Consider the following 22,937-nt stretch of genomic DNA (forward strand, 5'->3'; position numbering starts at 1 on the left):
ACACTACTCAAGTAACACAAAGTTAAATTAAAATGTAAAAAAATCCGTCCAATAACATTTATTAAAGTACAGATTGTAGTATATTAACTGAGAAACAATAACAAAGATTATTCTTATCAACACTTGGATTATTCTTATCAACACTTGGGTGAAGGACTCTGAAAAATGCACTAAATTCATCAACATAATTGCAGAAATGTTTTATTTGTTCATATAAAATAAGTGAAACAAATTACATAAAACAAAACAGATTACATATGTCAATTGATTTATTATGAAACAGAGTGAATGGGTAAACAATGTGTTCTAAAAAATATATGTTGAACCCCATAAAATGTCAACATTCAATACAAATATACACTACTTGTTCTGGTAGATCTTATAGTTAAACTTGATTTAAACTCCTTTGTCTGTGATAACAAAATAGTTTCTCCCTTTCTGTGTGATAGATGAGAGAAGAGGGGTGACTGGAGTTGACGCCATACCTGTAAAACACAATCACAAGCAATCACTGAGGGGATTAGTTTTTGCCCACCCTGTTCAAGGGGTAGGCCGAGTTTACACAGCGTTAAAAGTGATTGGATTCGGGGGGGGGGGGGGGGGGGTTAAAACTGGGAAGCTTATCTGGCATGGTAAGCAGGTGCCCCGCACGAAACAAAAGTGACGTAACACATGGAGTAATGAGTTAGTGTTTACTATTGATAAATCACTATCTAACGTCCCAAAGAAAGCTAGTTTGAAAATTTGAACATACATTTTTATGGGAAAAACATGTTGTACGTTTCCGAATGATCCATCATGCTGCCATGTTGACAATATGACCAGGTTGCGCATATTACTGTTAAATATGGGCAGGGTACTCTGCCCTCACCGGTTTTAGCCGGTCATGTGACTGGCTATAGCCTGGTTCACCACGGTTGAGTCTAATCGAATCCACTCACTCAATAGCAGACCCTCCGAAAAGCACCAAACAACTCAGCACATCTGTCTGGAGAACGAGATGGACACAGTGAAAGTCTGTCATGGTTCCTCTGCCCCCTTGTGGCGATGGACAGAATTGAATAAAGAAGTGGAGCCATATATGAGCAGTTAACTAACTAAAACCACATCAAATAAAACATTATAATGCTGAGCATACACCTGGAAGACTTGACTTCTCAACCTGAGGGTATGGAACAGAGTGCAGAGAGAGAGAGAGAGCAAAGGGCTCCCAAGTGGCTTAATGGTCTAAGGCACTGCATCTCAGTGCTAGAGGAGTCACGACAGACCCTGGTTGGATTCCAGGCTGTATCACAACCGGCCATGATTGGAAGTCCCATAGGGAGGCGCACAATTGGCCCAGCGTCGTTAGTGTTTGGCCGGGGTAGGCCGTCATTGTAAATAAGACTTAGTTAAATAAAGGTAAAACAAAAAACTAGAAGATGTGGCTCTTCCCATTGACAGAAATTAAAGGGGATATTAAACAAAGCCCAGCCCCAGACATATAGATACTGTACCTGAGGACACACAGTGCCTGAGTGACTCTAGGAGGTTGGTGCTAGCAAACTCCACCACTCCTCTGAAGGGCTCTTCTCTGTCTGTCAACGTTTTGTTAGAGTTATCTCGGAACTTGGTCTCCAGCTGAGAAGAGAGCAGAATACATAGTCACACACAGCACAGTAGGCACACGAGGAGAAAGCTTTTCGTAAACAACTATAGTTCAACTTCTTGCACCTTGTAGACAGCTTTTTGCAGTTGAGGTAGTGTCCCATCGCCAAAGGCCTCACAGGCCATCTGAAGTCGGTTCTCTGTATTCTCAGCATGTTCTTTCTCTATATTGGGGTCTAAAATGAGAAAATAGTTTGTGTTTCACTGACATTCTAAGTCAATATTCTATTGATATCTAATTTGTTGTGGTTGTCACCATGATTCATGGTGACACCAGGGTTCATGTATACATTACAATTGTATTTTATAAGCAGACAACAAAACATACTTCTAGGGACAGGATTCTTTTCCTGAAGAGGTTTTGGATTTTTGGTGGGGAACACCTATGAATGAAGGAAAAGGTGCAGAACACAGAATCTCTATAGTTAGTTCTATAGGCTTTCTTTGTTAGCAGTAAGCAGTGGGATGGTCATGATAAAGGCTTTTACAGGCCTACCTGTTGGTACTGCCTCATCAGTAGGTCTCTGATGGCGGTGAGGTTCCGTCCACTGAGGTGAGCGTCCTTCATAGAGCCATATCTTGTGGCCAGAACCAAGGCCTGTATGACAGAACTCAGTCTGTGAAACAGGAGATACAGACCCTAGAAACATAATTCTAAGCATTGCAACATGATGTTATGAATCCCCTCAGGGGCAATTAGGAAAGCATCCTTGCCTGGTTTAAAAGAGGCTTATACTTTGAAGTCAAGCCGGTCACAAAGACATAAGGGGTCTGAAGATGGTGGACAACATATGTGGGTTTAAGGTGGTTAGGCTTTGTGAAGTTGTCCCCCCAGGCAACACGTATCCATATGGCCTCATCTGTGTGTTTCTTTATTTTAATAGACACCTTGGAAGGAAAGACAAACACAGGCATTGACTGAGATGGCACATGCACGCACAGCAATTGAGGAACATTACAAGCCATTTTAATGAATGTTCGTTCTGTCTTTTCTACCAAGCATATAAAAGATGGAAGTCATACATACATTGCTGATGAGCTCTGTGAGGTTGGCCTTGAACTGTTTCTTGAACTGTGTCAGCTCAATAGATGGTGCATCCTCTGTGAAGAAAAATATACTTGAAATTAACAGTAATGCTGATTAGGCTACCTCTAATATCTTGGAACTCTAATATTGATTAGGGTCCACTTTCAAAAGGAACTTTGTGAGTGTCAGTGAAAGCACTTATAAATGTACAGCAAGGTATTAGAGACTTTAATTTACCCTCTGCATCAAGGAGCTGGAAGCCATGCCACATTCCCTGGTTCGGATTCTCAATGATATCTGGAAAGCATTGGTGAAATGTATTATCTATTACTAAGTAGACCATTAGCTACTGAGGGGGGAATTAGTTAATTCACACGGTCAAATAACACCTACAGATCATCTCGAGTTCTGTGATGTGTTTCACTCTCAAGCCATTCTCCTGGGAAAGATACAAGTAGAATATATCAGAAAGGGTTGATTGTATAACAAACATGTGGATTACACATAGCCCATGATGAACTGTTAAAGTGAGTTAGATTAAGTTAACAAGTTAGCTAAAGAGAACATCACTAGAAAGCTAGTTAGATAGGTAACGTTAACTATATAGTCAAGCAGCTACATTTACCTCACAGAGAGCCAGTAGTTGCTCCGTCAACACCCATTTTGGTTGTGTGAAGTCCAGCGAATGCAGGTCCTCCCTTGATAGATGAGCCCACTTGCCAAGCATTGTCTGGAGCATTTGAGAAGGGATTCGTCGAATCAGACGTTGTAATATACGCTTTGTAGAGTCATCCATGCTTAAAATCGATGTTTTAACCAATTCAACTCTTAAAACGCATTAAAAAGCAAGCTAACAGCAGACACGCATATCCAAAACAAACCGCCGAACGAGAGTCAACCAATCGGATTCATTTGGTGGGTCAAACTTCCTGTTTCGTCATTTCCTCTTCAGATAACGTTTTCCACATATTCACATGCTTTAAAGGTGTTTAGATGTTAGTAAATGTGGTTTAAGATTGTCCTAAATTAAACCAAAAACGTGTAAAAACAAAATAAATAGAAAACTGACATCTGGGATTTTGTTTCGTAAAAATGTATTCGTCTTTCCACTGCAATATGCGATGGCGACGTCTGCTGGAGAGGCATAGATGCACAGTATTTAGGATGAATTACATATGATGATATAGCTATAATGCATATATACTACAATCGTACATAAATATGTAATATAATGTGTTTTATGTTCCAGTCTTGCAATGACTGGAGTTATTTGCTGTGTGCAATTGAGGGAATGCCCACCCACATGTGATCGACAATTAATGTGATTGGACCACCATCCAACGGGAGCGGGTGTTGATTTGCTACTGTAATGTCAATCAGAGTGTAGTCCTTTACGAAAGATTGAGATAAATGTATATAGCTACCATCATGTCTTCATTTTATCAAATAAATAACTAGGTTTACACTCGAATGCTATGTCTGAATTGTTAAACACATTTTTCTAGATTTGTACAGTAGCTAGCTAGATGTAAATTTACATCGACAGTAACCTGGCAGTAATAAGAGTTAAAACAAGGGGTTGAAAGAACGTTGCATTTGCCCTTTAGCGGTATTTCTCGCTACTACTAGCCACTTGCAGCTAGCGACATTTGGTCAACGATATATTATATTCCCGGAATATAGATAATCTCAACTGGTAATATCTTTATTCAATTAGCTACCTTATTCTATTCACAGCTTTAAGGTAATTCCATATTCCAGTATATTTTGTTAGCTAAGTTACTTACAGTACCAGTAGGACTATAGCTGGAACAGTCTGTAACTAGCTAGCTAGTATCATTCAATTGAACAATTTGTGTTTCCTTGGCCCCTTTGCTGCATACACATTTGAGTCTATTTCAACCGGTCTCTGAATATGTAGCAAAGTCCATCTCCATACAACCACAACTTTATGACTTAACGACGCTGCCACTGCTAGCCTACTTGTTACAGTAGAGGCTGAATCACAGCTTTGAGATGAATCAGGATGAAAGAATGGGCTCTTATCATTGTGTCTGGTATTCTGTCCTTCATTAACCCACACAGGCAATGCTATCCATGTCTTTACCTGTATTAGTTTTAACCTGCCTACCTGTGTTTAAACCTGTTTTCTCTCTCATTGCAGGTAAGTGTAAACAGAAAACGGATCATCCCTGTAAGTTTGCAGGATGGAGAGGGACTGGGTGGATGGAGTATAATTTAGAGTAGACAGTCATTACACAAACCCAAATAGTTAAATAGTAAATTTCAGTATACATTGTAGTCACAAACATGGTTGGTATTGTATGTCTTTCCAGTATTGTTGGAGTGGTAAAGCCCTTAACTCAGAATGCACTCTGATCTGTCGCCTCACCTGCACACGGATGACTGCAACATACTGATAAACCTGCTGAAGCAGTGTCACACGGAGGTAAGATATTGTATACTTGCCTGAGAACCATAGACTGGGTCGTTACATGTCATTTCAGCAAGCCTTTACACCCATGTCAGATTGTTCTGAAATCGTTTCTGTAGTAGAACCAGATAAGATTAGCATTCCTGAAATATTATTTGTTGAAATGTATTTGATCTCTGAGAAATTAAGCTAATTGATTGCTCCTAAATAGGACTTTTTAAATTATAAGATTCACATAATATTCAACAAATATAGTACCCAACATTCAATTTGGATCAAACTTCCTACCATTGCGTAAAGGCATAAGGAATTCAAGAAAATGGTCAAAGCCACCCACCTACCGACCCACCACACCCCAGGCCAATCCCACCCCAACAACCAGTATACAGTATCAGTTCTGTGTCTCAGAAGTAGTATGGAGCTGTGGCTTGGAGTATTGCTTCTTCACCCTTTGTATTGTATTCCCTGGGAATCTGGTGATGGTTTTTCCCCATTTAGGGAAGTTATCCATTGAAGTCTCTTGCATTATTTACCATAAATGAGTGTGAAAGTATGAGGTTTTGCACACTAGATGCCTCTGTTCTTGCTACTGCTACCACACTTTTATCCATTTTGCTGGTCTCTTGTGGTTCTTATCAAAGGCCCAGTGCAGTCAAATACGTGATTTTCCTGTGTTTTATATATATTTACACACTAAGGGTTGGAATAATACTGTGAAATTGTCTACGTTTTTCCCTCCCCACTTAGACCACTTCCAGACAGTCCTAGCTAAATTCTTGCTTGAGAGATTGCTCTTTGCTAAGAAGCTATTTTTGTTTCATTTTGACCATTTTAATGGAAAACAACTATGCGGCGTGGTATGTGTTCATGATGAATGTTTAATTAAAGAAAGAACTGAACACTGAATACAAAAACAATAATCAAATAAAGACCGTGAAGCTATCATAAGGACTGTGCTGACACAAGCAACTAACATAGACAATCACCCACAAACAAACAGTGCAACCCAGGCCACCTAAGTATGATTCTCAATCAGAGACAACTAATGACACCTGCCTCTGATTGAGAACCATACTAGGCCGAAACATAGAAATCCCCAAATCATAGAAAATCAAACAGAATGCCCACCCCAACTCACACCCTGACCATACTAAATAATGAATACAAAACAAAGGAAATAAAAGGTCAGAACGTGACAGTACCCCCCCCCCCCCCAAAGGTGCGGACTCCGGCCGCAAAACCTTAACCTATAAGGGAGGGTCTGGGTGGGCGTCTGTCCGCGGTGGCGGCTCTGGCGCGGGACGCGGACCCCACTTCACCATCGTCTTAGTCAGCCTCATTGTCCGCCTCCGTGGCTTCCTAACCATGGCAACCCTTCTCAATGACCCTAATGGACAGGGGGGCGGCAGCTTGGGACAGGGGGGGCGGAAGCTCGGGACAGGGGGGCGGAAGCACAGGCGCCTCTGGGCTGAGGGGCGGGAGACTCCGGCGCCTCTGGGCTGAGGGGCGGGAGACTCCGGCAGCGCCGGAGAGGAAGGAGGCTCCGGCAGCGCCGGACAGGCGGGACCACCTGTAGGGAGGAGACAGAGAGACAGCCTGGTGCGTGGGGCTGCCACAGGACCCACCAGGCTGGGGAGACCTCCAGGAGGCCTGGTGTTAGGAGGAGGCACCTGAAGGACCGGGCTGTGGGGGAGCACTGGAGCTCTGGTGCCCAGCCTTTGCACCACTCCCCCAGGCTGGATCACTGCTCTAGCCCGGACCCTCCAGAGTGCAGGCACAGGTTGAACCGGGCTGTGGGTAAGCACGGGAGATCTAGTGCCTACTACGCGCATCTCTCCCTTAGGCTCCACTCCCACATTTGCCCGGCACGAGCGGAGCGCAGGCATAGGACGCACTGCACCCTCCCAGCGCCCCGGAGACACAGCACGCAGAGCCGGCGCAGGATACCCTGGCCCGAAACGGCGTACCGGCGACCAGACATGCTGAGCAGGCACCATACACCCTGGCTGGATGCCCACACTCACATGACACTCTCGGGGGGCTGCCCTATAGCGCACCGGGCTATGGGCACGTACTGGCGACACGTGCGCTTAACCGCATAACACGGTGCCTGACCAGTAACGCGCTGCTTATAATAAGCACGAGGAGTGAGCTCAGGTCTGCTACCTGGCTTAGACCCACACCTCGTCTGCCCCCCCCCCCCAAAAAAATTGGGGGCTGCCTCTCGTACCTGTCACATTGCCGTGCTGCCTCCTCATATCGCCGCCGCTCATCTTTCGCTGCCTCCAGCTCTGCTTTGGGGCGGCGATATTCCCCAGCTTGTGCCCAGGGTCCCTCTCCGTTCAATATCTCCTCCCATGTCCAGGAGTCCTGTGATGCTGGCCGCTGTTGTTGCTGCTGCCGCTGCTGTCGTCGCTGTCCTTTACCACGCCGCTTGGTCCTTGGTTGGTGGGTGATTCTGTCACGGTCTTCCTCTTCATCTGAAGAGGAGAGGCGAGAAGGATCAGAGGACCAAAATGCGGTGTGGTATGTGTTCATGATGAATGTTTAATTAAAGAAAGAACTGAACACTGAATACAAAAACAATAAACAAATAAAGACCGTGAAGCTATCATAAGGACTGTGCTGACACAAGCAACTAACATAGACAATCACCCACAAACAAACAGTGCAACCCAGGCCACCTAAGTATGATTCTCAATCAGAGACAACTAATGACACCTGCCTCTGATTGAGAACCATACTAGGCCGAAACATAGAAATCCCCAAATCATAGAAAATCAAACATAGACTGCCCACCCCAACTCACGCCCTGGCCATACTAAATAATGAATACAAAACAAAGGAAATAAAGGTCAGAACGTGACAATAAAAACTTCTGCATTGGACCTTTAAATGGATCACAGCATTTTCTTTGAAACTTAGGGTTGAAAACCAATAGCGTTTGCTCATGGTGAAAATAAATAGTGTGGTACAGCCAGTCAGTTTGTCCTTCTTTTAACAACCTAATGCTTCAACCCAACTCTCCATGAATAGTCCAACAAATGGCAGCTTTCTGAGAGGGCTATCCGTATGTAGCAATCTCATATGAACACTTTTCCTACAAGCCCAAAACTTTGGTTAGTGAGTAAAATGTTATGAGAACCCTAATAAAATAATACAATTATTAACCTTTGCATAGCAGTCATGTTTTTCAATACAATTATTAGAAAACATCTCTGAATGTAGTGTGATTAGTGACATTTACCATTAAACCCAACCCAATACCATTATCAATGCAAAAAACGCTATACAGTGTGTGTTTAGGACTTTTACCATTGAAGACCATGAGACCATAATATTTAAATAATTAGAACTGCTGTAGCCTAATGGTTTGCTTGTTCGCCAGGTGTGGTCTAACTAACCCAGACCTTTTTTGAAGGGAATAAATCACACACACAGACACAAATTAAGCCTAAAAGAAGGCCAAACGGAATTGCTTTCATGGAGGACTGGCTTTAATTGTGAGGATGACCGTACAATTTATTTTCATCATGAGCAAAATATATTGGTTTTCTACCCTAAGTTACAAAGAAAATATTGTGATCTACTTAATAAACACAAGAGACCAGCAAAATGGACAAAAGGTTGTGGTGGCATTATCAGGAACAGCGGCATCTAGTAGGCAAAACCTGGTACTTTCACACTAATTTATGGTAAATAATTCAAGCGACTTCAATGGCTAATTTCTCTGAACGGGGAAAGAAGAACATCACAGGGAATACATTTCAAAGGATGAAGAAGCAATACTCCAAGCAGCAGCTCCATACTACTTGTCAGACATAGAGAACTGATACTGTATACTGGTTGTTGGGGTGGGATTGGTGTGGAGGTCTGGGTGGATTTCTCATGAATTATGGTCCAAAAGTTAGGTACTATACTGAAAAAATATATAAACGCAACATTGCACAGCCATAGGCTCTCCCACTTGGGAGCCAGGCCCAGCCAATCATAATGAGTTTTTCACCACAAAAGGGCTTTATCACAGACAGAAATACTCCTCAGTTTCATCAGCTGTCTGGGTGGCTGGTCTCAGACGATTCCGCAGGTGAAGAAGCCGGATGTGGAGGTCCTGGGCTGGCGTGGTTAAACGTGGTCTGCGGTTGTGAGGCCAGTTGGACGTACTACCAAATTCTCTAAAACGACATTGGAGGCGGCTTATGGTAGAGAAATTAACATTGAATTATCTGGCAACAACTTTGGTGGACATTCCTGGACATAGCATGCCAATTGCACACACCCTCAACTTGACATCTGTGGCATTGTTGTGTGACAAAACATCACATTTTAGAGTGGCCTTTTATTGTCCCCACACAAGGTACACCTGTGTAATGATCATTCTATTTAATCAGCTTCTTGATATGCAACATCTGTCAGGTGAAATGGATTATCTTCCCTAAGGAGAAATCATCACTAACAGGAATGTAAACAAATACTCTTTTTGTGCATATGGAAAATGTCTGTGATCTTTTATTTCACCTCATGAAACATGGGACCAACATTGAAGATTATTATATGAATCCTATAAATTAAAATGGCCAATTAGGGTGCAATCAATTAGCTTAATATCTCAGAGATCAAATTATATTTCAACAAAGTAATGTTTCAGGAGTGTTAATCTAATATGTTTAACTACAGAAACAATTTCAGAACAACATGAGATGGTGTCAAAATCCTATTTTTTGTGGTGGAATGACTCAACAGCATCTTAAGAACATGTCCCACATAGACCTCCAACTGAAAGATCTACTGTATTGCTCTACAATGTAGCTGTTCTAAACTAATGTGTAGGAGCAGTCAAGTATAGCTACACCTGTCAAAAAATATGGAATTAATGTCTCATCCTCAGCACAATGTCAAGAAGTTCTTTGGCCATTGCAATGATATGGACCGTGCCATGAGAGCTTGTTTGAAGGACGAGGTGAGGACTACCAGCAATTTGGTTTTAATTCTAAAGGGATGCCTCACCAGATGCCTACTATTGGTATTTTCAACAATGTTTCTCTTTCTGATCAACAGCGAATTGCAAAGAGGGAGAAAAGCAAACAACATGCTAAAGAGATGAGACAGAGGCTGAAAGACGGCCCTAAGGAAGACTTCTGAATGGCAGTACTGGCTGAGCCGATGCTCTAGAAAGGGCCACAGGAACTGGGTATTGGAGGACTTGGGATTTACTGGGGCCTACCATGAGAAGCCTACTTTACTGCCTGTATATCTGGCCAGAAGAGGTCTCTCATAATGTTGGTTTCAGTATGTGTGTTGGGTGGGGTGGATTGTCATACACAGTGGTGGATGATAATTTCGCTACTCAGTGATCAGAACTCATGTGGGGTGGGGGGTGTCTGTTTTGAGGACTGCTATCATGGTTGATTACATATTTAAAGGACTTAACAAAATAATTGTTTTACATTGTCTGAGTTTCTGACTGGGGAATGACAATGATGAATGAACACTGGATTTCTATTGAATAAAGTTGTTAACCAATACTTTACTTATATGTGAAAGCTCCAAGCTCACATGACCTTTCATTCATTTACAAATGTGTCAGTGTCATATTCACAGCCTTATTCACCCAAGTCCACAACAGATGTCTAAGAGGGTTGTTCATATCCAGCTCCCATTCAGCCTGAACAATCCACTGCATTTGTTATCACAGTAGAGCAGGCCGTTTTGACTCACCTGAGGGCTATTCTCAGCTGTGGTTGATTGTTATTGGTCTGGCACTTCAGTCAAACGAATAGTCTGGCTCCCACCCAGTGTGTGTGTCAGAACACAGAGGGGAAGCATCTGGACATCCATAAGGTCAGTGGATCTTCCAGAGAAACACAATACAATGACCATCTATACAGCAGTTAGCACTAGGAATAACATGCACTTTGTAAATGTTAAGTGATCATTAGATCTTAGTTATGCAGAATGAAACGCTACAGAGACACAGCCATGGTTGGTATTGCCTAAATCCTGAATGCATTCCACTAGGTAATTGTGTGGAACATTGTAATATTTCATTTAGAGCAAACATCCTCCCTCCTTTTCCTGCCTGGATGACTCACAGCGGTTTAGCATTAGGCCCCCAGTCATTTCTGGAAAGCAGAGTGAAATGCTGAAGAGGGTTATAGTGAGAGTGCCATAGAGGAGCAACCCATTCATGTTTATTTTATGTGGTGTGTTTCAATGGAGAGGAGCCCAAGGACAGATGGATGCTCTTTTAGTTTGGCCTACAATATATTTATCTGATCCAAATGATGTGTGCTTTTATCCAAACAAGGACATTGATACTATACAAATGCAGCAAACAAAAATATAGTTTGTAGGTGTGATAACTAAGTAGGAAAAAAAGTTTTTAAACACACAACAAAAACACCATGTTTAAATTAATGTCATAATTTATTCAAAGCAGCTTGACCCCCAAACTCTCACAACGTATGGATACAGCATCCTACAGACAAAAGATACAACTTCTAAGGCACCCCGAGGTGTGATTTTAGACTAGAGAAAGAGATGATAGGAGTTTACAAACCAAACCTAAACACATGGCTTACAGGGCCGGTCATAATATTCAAGGGTAAGTCCTCAACAAATTAATTATACAAGTTTTACTTCAAATTATTCAAATGCATAATTCAAACACAATGTCTCTCTATTTGGGTTCTGGGAGAGCAGCCTGGTCTCAGACTATACGTAACAAAGTAAATGTAAACCAAGATACAAAGTAGTATGATATTTTACGTTTTTTTATGGTTAGAATAGACAGATGGTTACTTAAGGCAAAAATTAGTTGGTTTGGGGTGGATGGGTTGGTGTAAAACGTGAACGTCTAGCAACCTAAAGGTTGCGAGTTCGAATCTCATCATGACCAAGTTTAGCTAATTAGTAACTATACTTGCAAATGTTTAGCTAGTTTGCAACTACTTAGCACGTTAGCTAACCCTTCCCTATCCTTAACCCTTTAACCTAACTCCTAAACATAACCCTAACCTTAATACTAACCCCTAACCCCAGCTAACATTAGCCAGATAGCTAATGTTACCCACCTAGCTAGAATTGGTAAAATATCATACGTTTAGCAAATCGTAATATATTGTACATTTTGCAAATTTGTAACATCCACAAATGAATACATACCATACGGAAGTAACAAATCATACTAAATGGAGTGTATGAATTTACGTACAGCATAAGACAAAATGCTCCGAGACCAGGTTGGGGAGAGATACAGGCAAAACTCAAATCTTGAATATATTAATATACATTTCATCTTACACTATACTTTAGCAATATACTGATCAACACGTAAATAATACATCAATTAGGGAAATTGTTATTCAAATATAATTGGGAATGGTTGATTAGAAATTGATAGAGCTTTGATTTGTCAGTGCTGTCAATAGCAATATTACTGTTTCAGGGTTTGGCATAAAGTGGGTATCAACAGCCTTTAAAAATAATGATGCTACATGTAACCATTTTTTGTGTGTCTGTTGCGTCACCACTATCACACAGGCCAGATCTAGGGAAAAAAAGCAATTTACTGAGAATATCTGGAACAGAAGATAAGAGAGAAAGAGATGCCTCTGGGGAAAGGGAAACATTATGCCACCCCAAGGGGAACTTGAGCACTAACTTTAAATAAATACAAATAATGATTGTGCAAGATTTCTAACATTGCTTACTATGGCAATACAAAACATACCCTGAAATGTAAAGTATTTTGACAGGCAACACACATATCTGCAATATTGTACATGCATATAGTTACACCATATAACACCTACATGGTTCATATATGTGTACAACTGCAAATATCCACCACTTCCTGAATGATACAAAACAATTTCCACAAAACTACATTTCATTATTGGGTAAACCAAAAATAGATATCCATACATACAATATATGTAGATATACATTTCCCATTTCCTGAAGCCATCATCACATGCAGGTATTATCTGCTTCAGCTGCACTACTACTGCATCTTCACAACACAGACAGCCAACAGACGAAAAGTGCAGTGATTACTTTGGAACAAAACATAATCTTTCTGTGCTTTACAAAAATACACAATGTCTCACTAATAACCAATTGCAAGGTAATATCAAAATAATTATCTGTCCAAATACCATAGCTACACGTTTCACAATGTAATATACATGCCTTTATAATCAACGGGGTATCAAACCCTGGTCGTCTTCACGATTCAAGACTGCCGTAGCCCTCTGAGCTAAAGGCCGGGCATTAGCTCTGGGAGCCAAAAGAAGTCTTCAGGTCTCAGGCAAGGTTAGTCAACACAGAAGAGTAAAGCAAACCCCTCCCGCTATACCTTTGCACTGTAATACATGTCATATATGTACCTTGAAGATAATGATGACGCTGCACATGTTGCTGCTGATATAATAATGATGACACACGCCTCACCCTCTTACTCTCTCTCTCTTTCCTCCCTTTCCCAGGGAGAGGTCTCCTGTTGATCTATCGACAGTCTCCACATTCTAATGAAAAGATGGAATCAGACAGCTCTGGTTCTCTATGGGAGTGTTGGTCGTGGTCAAAGAGGGCCCTTCTACACATTCACATTCAATCAGAGGTCAAACACCCTTACTGACAAACCAAATACATGCAATTGAATAAACACTTCCAAAAGAGCATCGCAAAACAACCTATATAAATCCAGAAAGAGTTCACTGTCAACACTGCCCATTCACAGTGACTTCCCACTTATGGGTGTGTATCATTGGGCATTACCTACCTCTAACTCTTCCCCAGTGGCCCTCCTATTACACCACACCTAATTCAATGGACAGGTTTCACTTCAATTATTATTTACTTCTTTGGCCAGGGTTACTGCATTGTAAAGTGAGAAGATATATGTTCCACTCTGACCTCAAGCATAGCTTTGATTTTCACTACACCTCAGAGCCCAGGAGGACACTTCACCTCAAAACAGAAAGACTAAAGCAAGACACAAAGAAAACAAAAAAAACAAAAATATATACACATTTGTATTTAGGATCAAATCTAAATACATTTTCAAATAAATAACTGAACAATGACATTAGCCATCAGATGAGCTCTTTTGCCTCCATGCACTCACACCACCGCTGTGCCTCCATTTTCCTGAAGAGCCTTGTTCACTGTCATGACTTCCTGTTCCAGGTCAATGCTTCCTCTGGAAGGGGTTAACTGAACTCCAAGCAGGCCAGTATGAATGCAGAATGAATCCTACAGATGAATCCTCTCCAGAAGTTGATGCTCTGCTCATCTTACAGGCAGGGACGTTGAGGGATGACCAAAGTAAAACAAACATTGATGGTGGTGCTCTGCAGGCCCAGATGTTGATGAGAGGAGATAAGGCCTCGGAGACTGGCAAACTGCGTTCTGCTGGTTGTTAAAGAAGACTGTTGGTAATTGAAGATCAAAGCCCTATTTCTTCAGGGATGTTGCTCAGTAGGTAACTGAAGACCAGATCTCGTGGCCCATAGATAGTTCTGCAGGTGTGTGGAGGTGAGAGGTCAGTTATCATACACCTTGCTCTGCAGGTAGCTGAAGAGCGCCTCCAGTCCCTTGGTGGAGCACCACAGCTGTTTGAGCATTTGACACTCTTTCTCATTCACCTCCTCCAGGACCGACTTCAGAATGCTCCGCACCAGGCATTTGGACTCTTCCAGAACCTTTCACACACAGGGACAAACAGAGAGTAAGAGGCGGCCTGCTTCATAGATAGAGGCCCTTCATTTTTACACCCTTGATATAGCAGCAATGTACTGTATTAGTTACAGAACCCAAGCACATACATACAGTGGGGCAAAAAAGTATTTAGTCAGCCACCAATTGTGCAAGTTCTCCCACTTAAAAAGACGAGAGAGGCCTGTAATTTTCATCATAGGTACACTTCAACTATGACAGACAAAATGAGAAAAAAAATCCAGAAAATCACATTGTAGGATTTTTTATGAATTTATTTGAAAATTATGGTGGAAAATAAGTATTTGGTCACCTACAAACAAGCAAGATTTCTGGCTCTCACAGACCTGTAACTTCTTCTTTAAGAGGCTCCTCTGTCCTCCACTCGTTACCTGTATTAATGGCACCTGTTTGAACTTGTTATCAGTATAAAAGACACCTGTCCACAACCTCAAACAGTCACACTCTAAACTCCACTATGGCCAAGACCAAAGAGCTGTCAAAGGACACCAGAAACAAAATTGTAGACCTGCACCAGGCTGGGAAGACTGAATCTGCAATAGGTAAGCAGCTTGGTTTGAAGAAATCAACTGGGTGAGCAATTATTAGGAAATGGAAGACATACAAGGCCACTGATAATCTCCCTCGATCTGGGGCTCCACGCAAGGTCTCACCCCGTGGGTTCAAAATGATCACAAGAACGGTGAGCAAAAATCCCAGAACCACACGGGGGGACCTAGTGAATGACCTGCAGAGAGCTGGGACCAAAGTAACAAAGCCTACCATCAGTAACACACTACACCGCCAGGGACTCAAATCCTGCAGTGCCAGACGTGTCCCCCTGCTTAAGCCAGTACATGTCCAGGCCCGTCTGAAGTTTGCTAGAGAGCATTTGGATGATCCAGAAGAAGATTGGGAGAATGTCATATGGTCAGATGAAACCAAAATATAACTTTTTGGTAAAACCTCAACTCGTCGTGTTTGGAGGATAAAGAATGCTGAGTTGCATCCAAAGAACACCATACCTACTGTGAAGCATTGGGGTGGAAACATCATGCTTTGGGGCTGTTTTTCTGCAAAGGGATCAGGACGACCGATCCGTGTACAGCAAAGAATGAATGGGGCCATGTATCGTGAGATTTTGAGTGAAAACCTCCTTCCATCAGCAAGAGCATTGAAGATGAAATGTGGCTGGGTCTTTCAGCATGACAATGATCCCGAACACACCGCCCAGGCAATGAAGGAGTGGCTTCGTAAGAAGCATTTCAAGGTCCTGGAGTGGCCTAGCCCGTCTCCAGATCTCAACCCCATAGAAAATCTTTGGAGGGAGTTGAAAGTCCGTGTTGCACAGCAGCAGCCCCAAAACATCACTGCTCAAGAGGAGATCTGCATGGAGGAATGGGCCAAAATACCAGCAACAGTGTGTGAAAACCTTGTTTGACCTCTGTCATTGCCAACAAAGGGTATTAAACAAAGTATTGAGATAAAGTTTTCTTATTGACCAAATACTTATGTTCCACAATAATTTGCAAATAAATTCATTATAAATCCTACAATGTGATTTTCTGGAATTTTATTTCTCATTTTGTCTGTCATAGTTGAAGTGTACCTATGACAAAAATGACAGGCCTCTCTCATCTTTTTAAGTGGGAGAACTTGCACAATTGGTGGCTGACTAAATACTTTTTTGCCCCACTGTACATACAAACAATTACTTAAAAATCATACAATGTGGTTTTCTGGATTTTTGTTTTAGATTCCGTCTCTCACAGTTGAAGTGTACCTATGATAAAAAAATTATAGACCTCTACATGCTTTGTAAGTAGGAAAACCTGCAAAATCAGCAGTGTATCAAATACTTGTTCTCCCCACTGTACGTACGTACATACATACATACATACATACATACATACATACATACATACATACATACATACATACATACATACATACATACATATATAATACATAACAGTTCAAAAGTTTGGGATCACATAGAAATATCCTTGTTTTTGAAAGAAAAGCACATTTTTTGTCCGATAAACATAAAATTGATCAGAAATACAGTGTAGACATTGTTAATGTTGTAAATGACTATTGTAGCTGGAAACGGCAGATTTTTTATGGAATATCTACATAGGCGTACAGTGGCCCATTATCAGCAACCATCACTCCTATGTTCCAACGGCATGTTGTGTTAGCTAATCCAAGTTTATCGTTTTAAAAGGCTAATTGATCATTAGAAAACCCTTTTGCAATAATGTTAGTACAGCTGAAAACTGTTGTCCTGATTAAAGAAGCAATAAAACTGGCCTTCTTTAGACTAGTTGAGTATCTGGAGCATCAGCATTTGTGGGTTCGATTACAGGCTCAAAATGGCCAGAAACAAAGATCTTTCTCCTGAAACTCGTCAGTCTATTCTTGTTCTGAGAAATTAAGGCTATTCCATGTGAGAAATTTCCAAGAAACTGAAGATCCCGTAGACTGTGTACTACTCCCTTCACAGAACAGCACAAACCTGCCTCGAACAGGAATAGAAAGAGGAGTGGGAGGCCCCGGTGCGCAACTGAGCAAGAGGACAAGTACATTAGAGTGTCTAGTTTGAAAAACAGATGCCTCACAAGTCCTCAACTGGCAGTTTCATTGAATAGTACTCTCAAAACACCAGTTATCTCAACGTCAACAGTGAAGTGGCGACTCCGGGATGCTGGCCTCCTAGGCAGAGTTGTAAAGAAAAAGCCATATCTCAAACTGGCCAAAAAAAATAAAATAAAAAAGATTAAGATGGGCAAAAGAACACAGACACTGGACAGAGGCACTCTGCCTAGAAGGCCAGCATCCCGGAGTCACCACTTCACTGTTGACGTTGAGACTGGTGTATTGCGGGTACTCCTTAACGAAGCTACAATAGTAAATTTACAACATTAACAATGTCTACACTGTATTTCTGATCAATTTGATGTTATGACCCCAAACTTTTGAACAGTGAATATACAGTTGGTCGGAAGTTTACATACACCTTAGCCAAATACATTTAAATGCAGTTATTCACAATTCTTGACATTTAATCCTAGTAAAAATTCCCTGTCTTAGGTCGTTAGGATCACCACTTTATTTTAAGAATGTGAAATGTCAGAATAATAGTGGAGAGAATGATTTATTTCAGCTTTTATTTATTTCATAACATACCCAGTGGGTCAGAAGTTTACATACACTCAATTAGTATTTGGTAGCATTGCCTTTAAATTGTTTAATTTGGGTCAAACGTTTCAGGTAGCCTTCCACAAGCTTCCCACAATAAGTTGGGTGAATACTGGCCCATTCCTCCTGACAGAGCTGGTGTAACTGAGTCAGGTTTGTCGGCCTCCTTGCTCGCATACGCTTTTTCAGTTCTGGCCACAAATATTCTATGGGATTGAGGTCAGGGCTTTGTGATGGCCACTCCAATACCTTGACTTTGTTGTCCTTAAGCCATTTTGCCACTACTTTGGAAGTATGCTTGGTCATTGTCCATTTGGAAGACCCATTTGCGACCAAGCTTTAACTTCCTGACTGATGTCTTGAGGTGTTGCTTCAATACATCCACATAATTTTCCTGCCTCATGACGCCATCTATTTTGTGAAGTGCACCAGTCCCTTTTGTAGCAAAGCACCCCCACAACATGATGCTGCCACCCCTGTGCTTCATGGTTGGGATGGTGTTCTTCGGCTTGCAAGCCTCCCCCTTGTTCCTCCAAACATAACTATGGTCATTATGGCCAAACTTTCAGGTTATGTCGATGTAGGACTCGTTTTACTGTGGATATTGATACTTTTGTACCTGTTTCCTCCAGCATCTTCACAAGGTCCTTTGCTGTTCTGGGAATGGTTTGCACTTTTTGCACTAAAGTACGTTCATCTCTAGGAGACAGAACGCGTCTCCTTCCTGAGCGGTATAACGGCTGTGTGGTCCCATGATGTGTACTTGAGTACTATTGTTTGTACAGATGAACGTGGTACCTTCAGGCGTTTGGAAATTGCACCCAAGGATGAACCAGACTTGTGGAGGTCTATAATGTTTTTGTAGACCTTGGCTGATTGGCTGATTTCTTTTGATTTTCCCATGATGTCAAGCAAAGAGGCACAGAGTTTGAAGGAAGGCCTTGAAATACATCCACAGGTACACCTCCAATTGACTCAAATGATATCAATTAGCCTATCAGAAGCTTCTAAAGCCATGACATAATATTCTGAAATTTTCCAAGCTGTTTAAAGGCACAGTCAACTTAGTGTATGTAAACTTCTGACCCACTGGAATTGTGAACAGTGAATTATAAGTGAAATAATCTGTCTGTAAACAATTGCTGGTAAAATTCCAAAGTAGATGTCCTAACCGACTTGCCAAAACTATAGTTTGTTAACAAGAAATGTGTGGAGTAGTTGAAAAATTAGTTTTACTTCAACTGTATATTGCACGTTTCTCTTATTTGTGGTTAGATAATATTATCTAAGAGTTTTATTCAATTTACAGACCAATGCTCTTGGCAGGCTCCTAGCGCAAGTCCTGGGATATATAAATTCAGCTCTACATGACTATCTCTGTCAGAAAAGCTTACCATAGCACTGCAGGTGGACATCTCTTTCACACGCAGCATCACTTCCTGGTTGAACGTGGTTGGCCAGAAGACCTGGGACACCAGGCCCCGGCTGCAGGCTTCCTGTGCTGTGAGCTTCCTCCCGCAGAACAGCATCTCATTGGTCTGTCAGTGTGAGAGGCGGGGACAGGGAGATATATATTTTTAAAGTGTACAACAATGTAATGTAGATGTAAAACATTGAATAATTAGTTGAATCGTGTTTTACTGCAGGGCTTGAACAAAAACCTGCAGAGTGGACCAGGCAACCAGACTCACCAGAGCCACTCCCAGGATCTGGGGGAAGGTGTAGGAGGAGCAGCCGGAGGGGGTGAGGCGGAGGGCAGCACAGGGCGTTTGGAACCAGGCCCGCTCGCTGGCCCACACCACGTCACATAGGGGCAGGATAGCGGCCCCCAGGCCCAGGGCAGGCCCGTTGATGGCCACCACGATGGGCTTCTTAAAGTGGATAAACGCCAGCACAAAGTCCCTGGGAGAGGAGACACAAACAGTGAGTATAAACTATACAGTACAATATGATTGTGTCTTTGTGCTTATCCTGCTTTAGGCAAATCAGGGCAAGCAGCTTTTCTTAGTTTAAAGTATGAAAAATGATCTGCCAGTGCACTAAGATCATTTGTCTTGGTAAGACATCTTATTAAGATCAAATATCTTGAAATAAGATCATTTCTTACCCCACTTGTATCAAGCCTTTTTATAGGTTAAAATAAGCAAAAAATGATCTTCCAGTGCGCTAAGATAATTTACCTTGGTAAGACATCAAGTCAATGCACTCTAATGGTAGAGATGTCTAGGTAAGTGTGTAGGTGTGTGTAAGTGTGTGCTGTGTTCTCTGTTCCTGCTGTAGCCTTCTTTAGGTGGATAATGGCAATTGTGTGTTATTTCAGTGTATGTGTAGCTATAGCTTATGTTCCTCTCTTACCGTACAGCGTCAGCAATGCGGCTGCTCTCTTTCCTGCGGTCTGTGGAGAGGCGTCCTATCAGGTAGGACGGGTCCAGGCCACTACAGAAGATACTCCCCACAGCACTGAGCAGCAACAGCTTACTGTCATCAGCTGCTGCGTTCCCCAGAGCCCGACACACCTCCTTCATTATCTACACAGAGAGAGATCGAGGAGAGAAAGTGAGAGAGGGAGTTAGGGTTGGGAGAGAGAGATAGAGGGGGAGGAAGAGAGAGTTCAATCTTCTATCAGACCAGAGCCCTGCTGTACATTACCCCCATGATCTACAGACAAGTTAAGAGTGTGTACACGCAACAGGCCACGCAAGAGTAGCTGTAGGATACCTTCTTTATCTACAGCTAGAGACAGGTAAAACCGGTTATATCTAACTGAGCAATCACATCAATTTATAATGAACAAAAATAAACGCAACATGCAATAATTTCAAAGATTTTACTGAGTTACAGTTAATATAAGGAAATCAGTCATTTGAAATAAATTCATTAGGCCCTAATCTATGGATTTCACATGACTTGGTCACAGACACCTGTCATGACGTTAGCCTGGGGATAGGTTTATGACAGTCATAAATACCTCTTCCCCCCTTTTTCCACTCTACCCTACTGATGTGACATTTGAAAATCCTTTGGTTAACATAGATTCTGGGAACATCAGAAGGTGGGAAGAAATGAACTATATTCTGGTAATCCGACCAATTGAACATATGCGTACTTAATGAATATGATGTCAGTTCGGTTGTCATCTGAGACATTCTCATCAATGATAAGATGACATAAACTCTACAGTAGAAAGTCTGCACATTATAGTTATCGGATTCACATGGAATTGTTCAATTCAAATGTTTGAATATAAAATTATTGGTGAAAAGATTAAATGTAATTTTAGCTTCCAAATGAGAGATTTGGGTTTTCATAAGGTTAGGGCTCTGCTCAATCAGTGGCCCGCCCCTGTGAAGAGACATGGGTTATAAAACTTTTCAAACACACCCTTCTCGCTCCACTATATAAAGCCTTGATGAAAATGTAACCTCCTGTTCCAAGTACGTGAGCTCTGCGTTAAAAGGACTAACATGTCAACTACAGAACTAAGCCAACCTCAGCGTGACCTTTGGTAGCGAATGGTATGAACTTTGAACTCTTATTCACTACAGAAGTGATGCCTCCTAGCCGTTGAGTTAGCAACAGCAGCTGCAAATGCGGGCTAGGAAAGAACAGACAGAGTATTTTATAGAATAGCATGTCATTTCACTTAATCCGGCATAGCCAAAGACACGACACACCTTAAAATAAAAGTAGGGGCGTTGATCAGAAAACCAGTCAGTATCTGGTGTGACCACCATTTGCATCATGTAACAGAGTTTATCAGGCTGTTGATTGTGGCCTGTGGAAAGTTGTCCCACTCCTCTTCAATTGCTTTATAATGTTGCTGGATATTGGTGGGAACTGAAACATGTTGTCGTGCACATCAATCCAGAGCATCCCAGGAATTGTGTACAGATCCTTGCGACATGGGGCCATGCATTATCATGCTGAAACATGAGGTAATGGTGGCGGATGAATGGCACGACAATGGGTCTCAAGTTCTCGCCACGTTAACTCAGTACATTCAAATTGGCATTGATAAAATGTAATGGTGTTTGTTGTCCGTAGCTTATGCCTGCCCATACCATAACCCCACAATGGGACACTGTTCACAACGTCACATCAGAAAACAGCTCGCCCACAAGTCACCGTGGTCTGCAGTTGAGGCCATTTTCTCTACAATGATGTTGGAGGTGGCTTATGGTAGATAAATGAACATTACATTCTCTGGCCACAGCTTTGGTGGACATTCCTGCAGTCAGCATGCCAATTGCACACACCCTCAAAACTTGACATCTGTGGTATTGTGTTGTGTGACAAAACTACACATTTTAGAGTGGCCTTTTATTGTCCCCAGCACAAGGTGCACCTGTGTAATGATCATGCTGTTTAATCAGCTTCTTGATATGCAACACCTGTCAGGTGGATTGAATATCTTGGCAAAGGAGAAATGCTCATTAAAATGAATGTAAACAAATGTGTGCACAACATTTGAGAGAAATAAGCATTTTGTGCATTGGTTTCATGAATGTTAACATTAGAAGCCTCCTCCCTAAGTTTGTTTTATTCACTGCTTTAGCACACTCTGCCAACCCGGATGTCCTAGCCGTGTCTGAATCCTGGCTTAGGAAGGCCACAAAAAATCCTGACATTTCCATCCCTAACTATAACATTTTCCGACAAGATAGAACTGCCAAAGGGGGCGGAGTTGCAATCTACTGCAGAGATAGCCTGCAGAGTTCTGTCATACTATCCAGGTCTGTGCCCAAACAATTTGAGCTTCTACTTCTAAAAATCCACATTTCCAGAAACAAGTCTCTCACCGTTGCCGCTTGCTAAAGACCACCTTCAGCCCCCAGCTGTGCCTTAGACACCATATGTGAATTGATTGCCCCCCATCTATCTTCAGAGCTAGTACTGTTAGGTGACCTA

The 22,937-nt window shown here is 41.9% G+C and overlaps 3 protein-coding genes across 8 annotated transcripts in view; 1 reads left to right on the plus strand and 2 right to left on the minus strand.

Moving 5' to 3' along the window:
• Positions 1-185: 185 nt before the first annotated feature.
• On the minus strand, positions 186-3,584 carry LOC109879934 (centromere protein N). The gene is made up of 10 exons (XM_020472137.2): positions 3,300-3,584; positions 3,068-3,113; positions 2,912-2,971; positions 2,675-2,748; positions 2,362-2,535; positions 2,144-2,245; positions 1,976-2,030; positions 1,714-1,823; positions 1,497-1,620; positions 186-485 (listed from the first exon to the last, which is right to left on the minus strand). Exons 1-10 carry the CDS (start codon positions 3,468-3,470, stop codon positions 397-399), a joined length of 1,005 nt encoding a protein of 334 aa, XP_020327726.1. The 5' UTR covers positions 3,471-3,584; the 3' UTR covers positions 186-396.
• Positions 3,585-4,082: 498 nt separating this feature from the next.
• Positions 4,083-10,638, plus strand: LOC109879939 (COX assembly mitochondrial protein 2 homolog). Of its 6 annotated transcripts, none has more exons than XM_020472143.2 (5): positions 4,084-4,418; positions 4,839-4,868; positions 5,011-5,123; positions 9,997-10,068; positions 10,167-10,638. In XM_020472143.2, exons 3-5 carry the CDS (start codon positions 5,043-5,045, stop codon positions 10,248-10,250), a joined length of 237 nt encoding a protein of 78 aa, XP_020327732.1. In that variant the 5' UTR covers positions 4,084-4,418; positions 4,839-4,868; positions 5,011-5,042; the 3' UTR covers positions 10,251-10,638. The 6 variants fall into 6 exon arrangements, with proteins under 6 accessions (XP_020327733.1, XP_020327732.1, XP_020327730.1 ...); XM_020472141.2 differs by having other exon boundaries at positions 4,084-4,370; XM_031831042.1 differs by lacking the exon at positions 4,084-4,418 and adding an exon at positions 4,461-4,731.
• Positions 10,639-11,515: 877 nt separating this feature from the next.
• Positions 11,516-22,937, minus strand: part of LOC109879943 (chromodomain Y-like protein 2) — a 44,054-nt gene continuing 32,632 nt past the window's right edge. The window contains exons 4-7 of the mRNA XM_031831044.1: positions 20,385-20,557; positions 19,721-19,931; positions 19,424-19,567; positions 11,516-14,815 (exon numbers count right to left, since the gene is read on the minus strand). Coding sequence (XP_031686904.1) covers positions 14,657-14,815; positions 19,424-19,567; positions 19,721-19,931; positions 20,385-20,557 — 687 coding nt within the window. The 3' untranslated portion in view covers positions 11,516-14,656. The remainder of the gene's footprint in view (positions 14,816-19,423; positions 19,568-19,720; positions 19,932-20,384; positions 20,558-22,937) is intronic.

The sequence above is a fragment of the Oncorhynchus kisutch genome, linkage group LG8 (assembly GCF_002021735.2).
Source record: "Oncorhynchus kisutch isolate 150728-3 linkage group LG8, Okis_V2, whole genome shotgun sequence".
Lineage (NCBI taxonomy): Eukaryota > Metazoa > Chordata > Actinopteri > Salmoniformes > Salmonidae > Oncorhynchus > Oncorhynchus kisutch.

What these genes read in the sequence shown, in the direction of transcription:
- LOC109879934 (XM_020472137.2), bottom strand. Translation starts at nt 3,470, where the DNA reads ATGGATGACTCTACAAAGCGTATATTACAACGTCTGATTCGACGAATC. An exon ending in CCAGCTCCTTGATGCAGAGG is followed by an intron (nt 2,749 to 2,911) that starts GTAAATTAAAGT and finishes TTTTCTTCACAG; the next exon opens with AGGATGCACCATCTATTGAG. An exon ending in CAGGCACTGTGTGTCCTCAG is followed by an intron (nt 486 to 1,496) that starts GTACAGTATCTA and finishes TGTGTTTTACAG; the next exon opens with GTATGGCGTCAACTCCAGTC.
- LOC109879939 (XM_020472144.2), top strand. Translation starts at nt 5,043, where the DNA reads ATGCACTCTGATCTGTCGCCTCACCTGCACACGGATGACTGCAACATA. An exon ending in TGAAGCAGTGTCACACGGAG is followed by an intron (nt 5,124 to 9,996) that starts GTAAGATATTGT and finishes TCTCATCCTCAG; the next exon opens with CACAATGTCAAGAAGTTCTT. An exon ending in GAGCTTGTTTGAAGGACGAG is followed by an intron (nt 10,069 to 10,166) that starts GTGAGGACTACC and finishes TCTGATCAACAG; the next exon opens with CGAATTGCAAAGAGGGAGAA.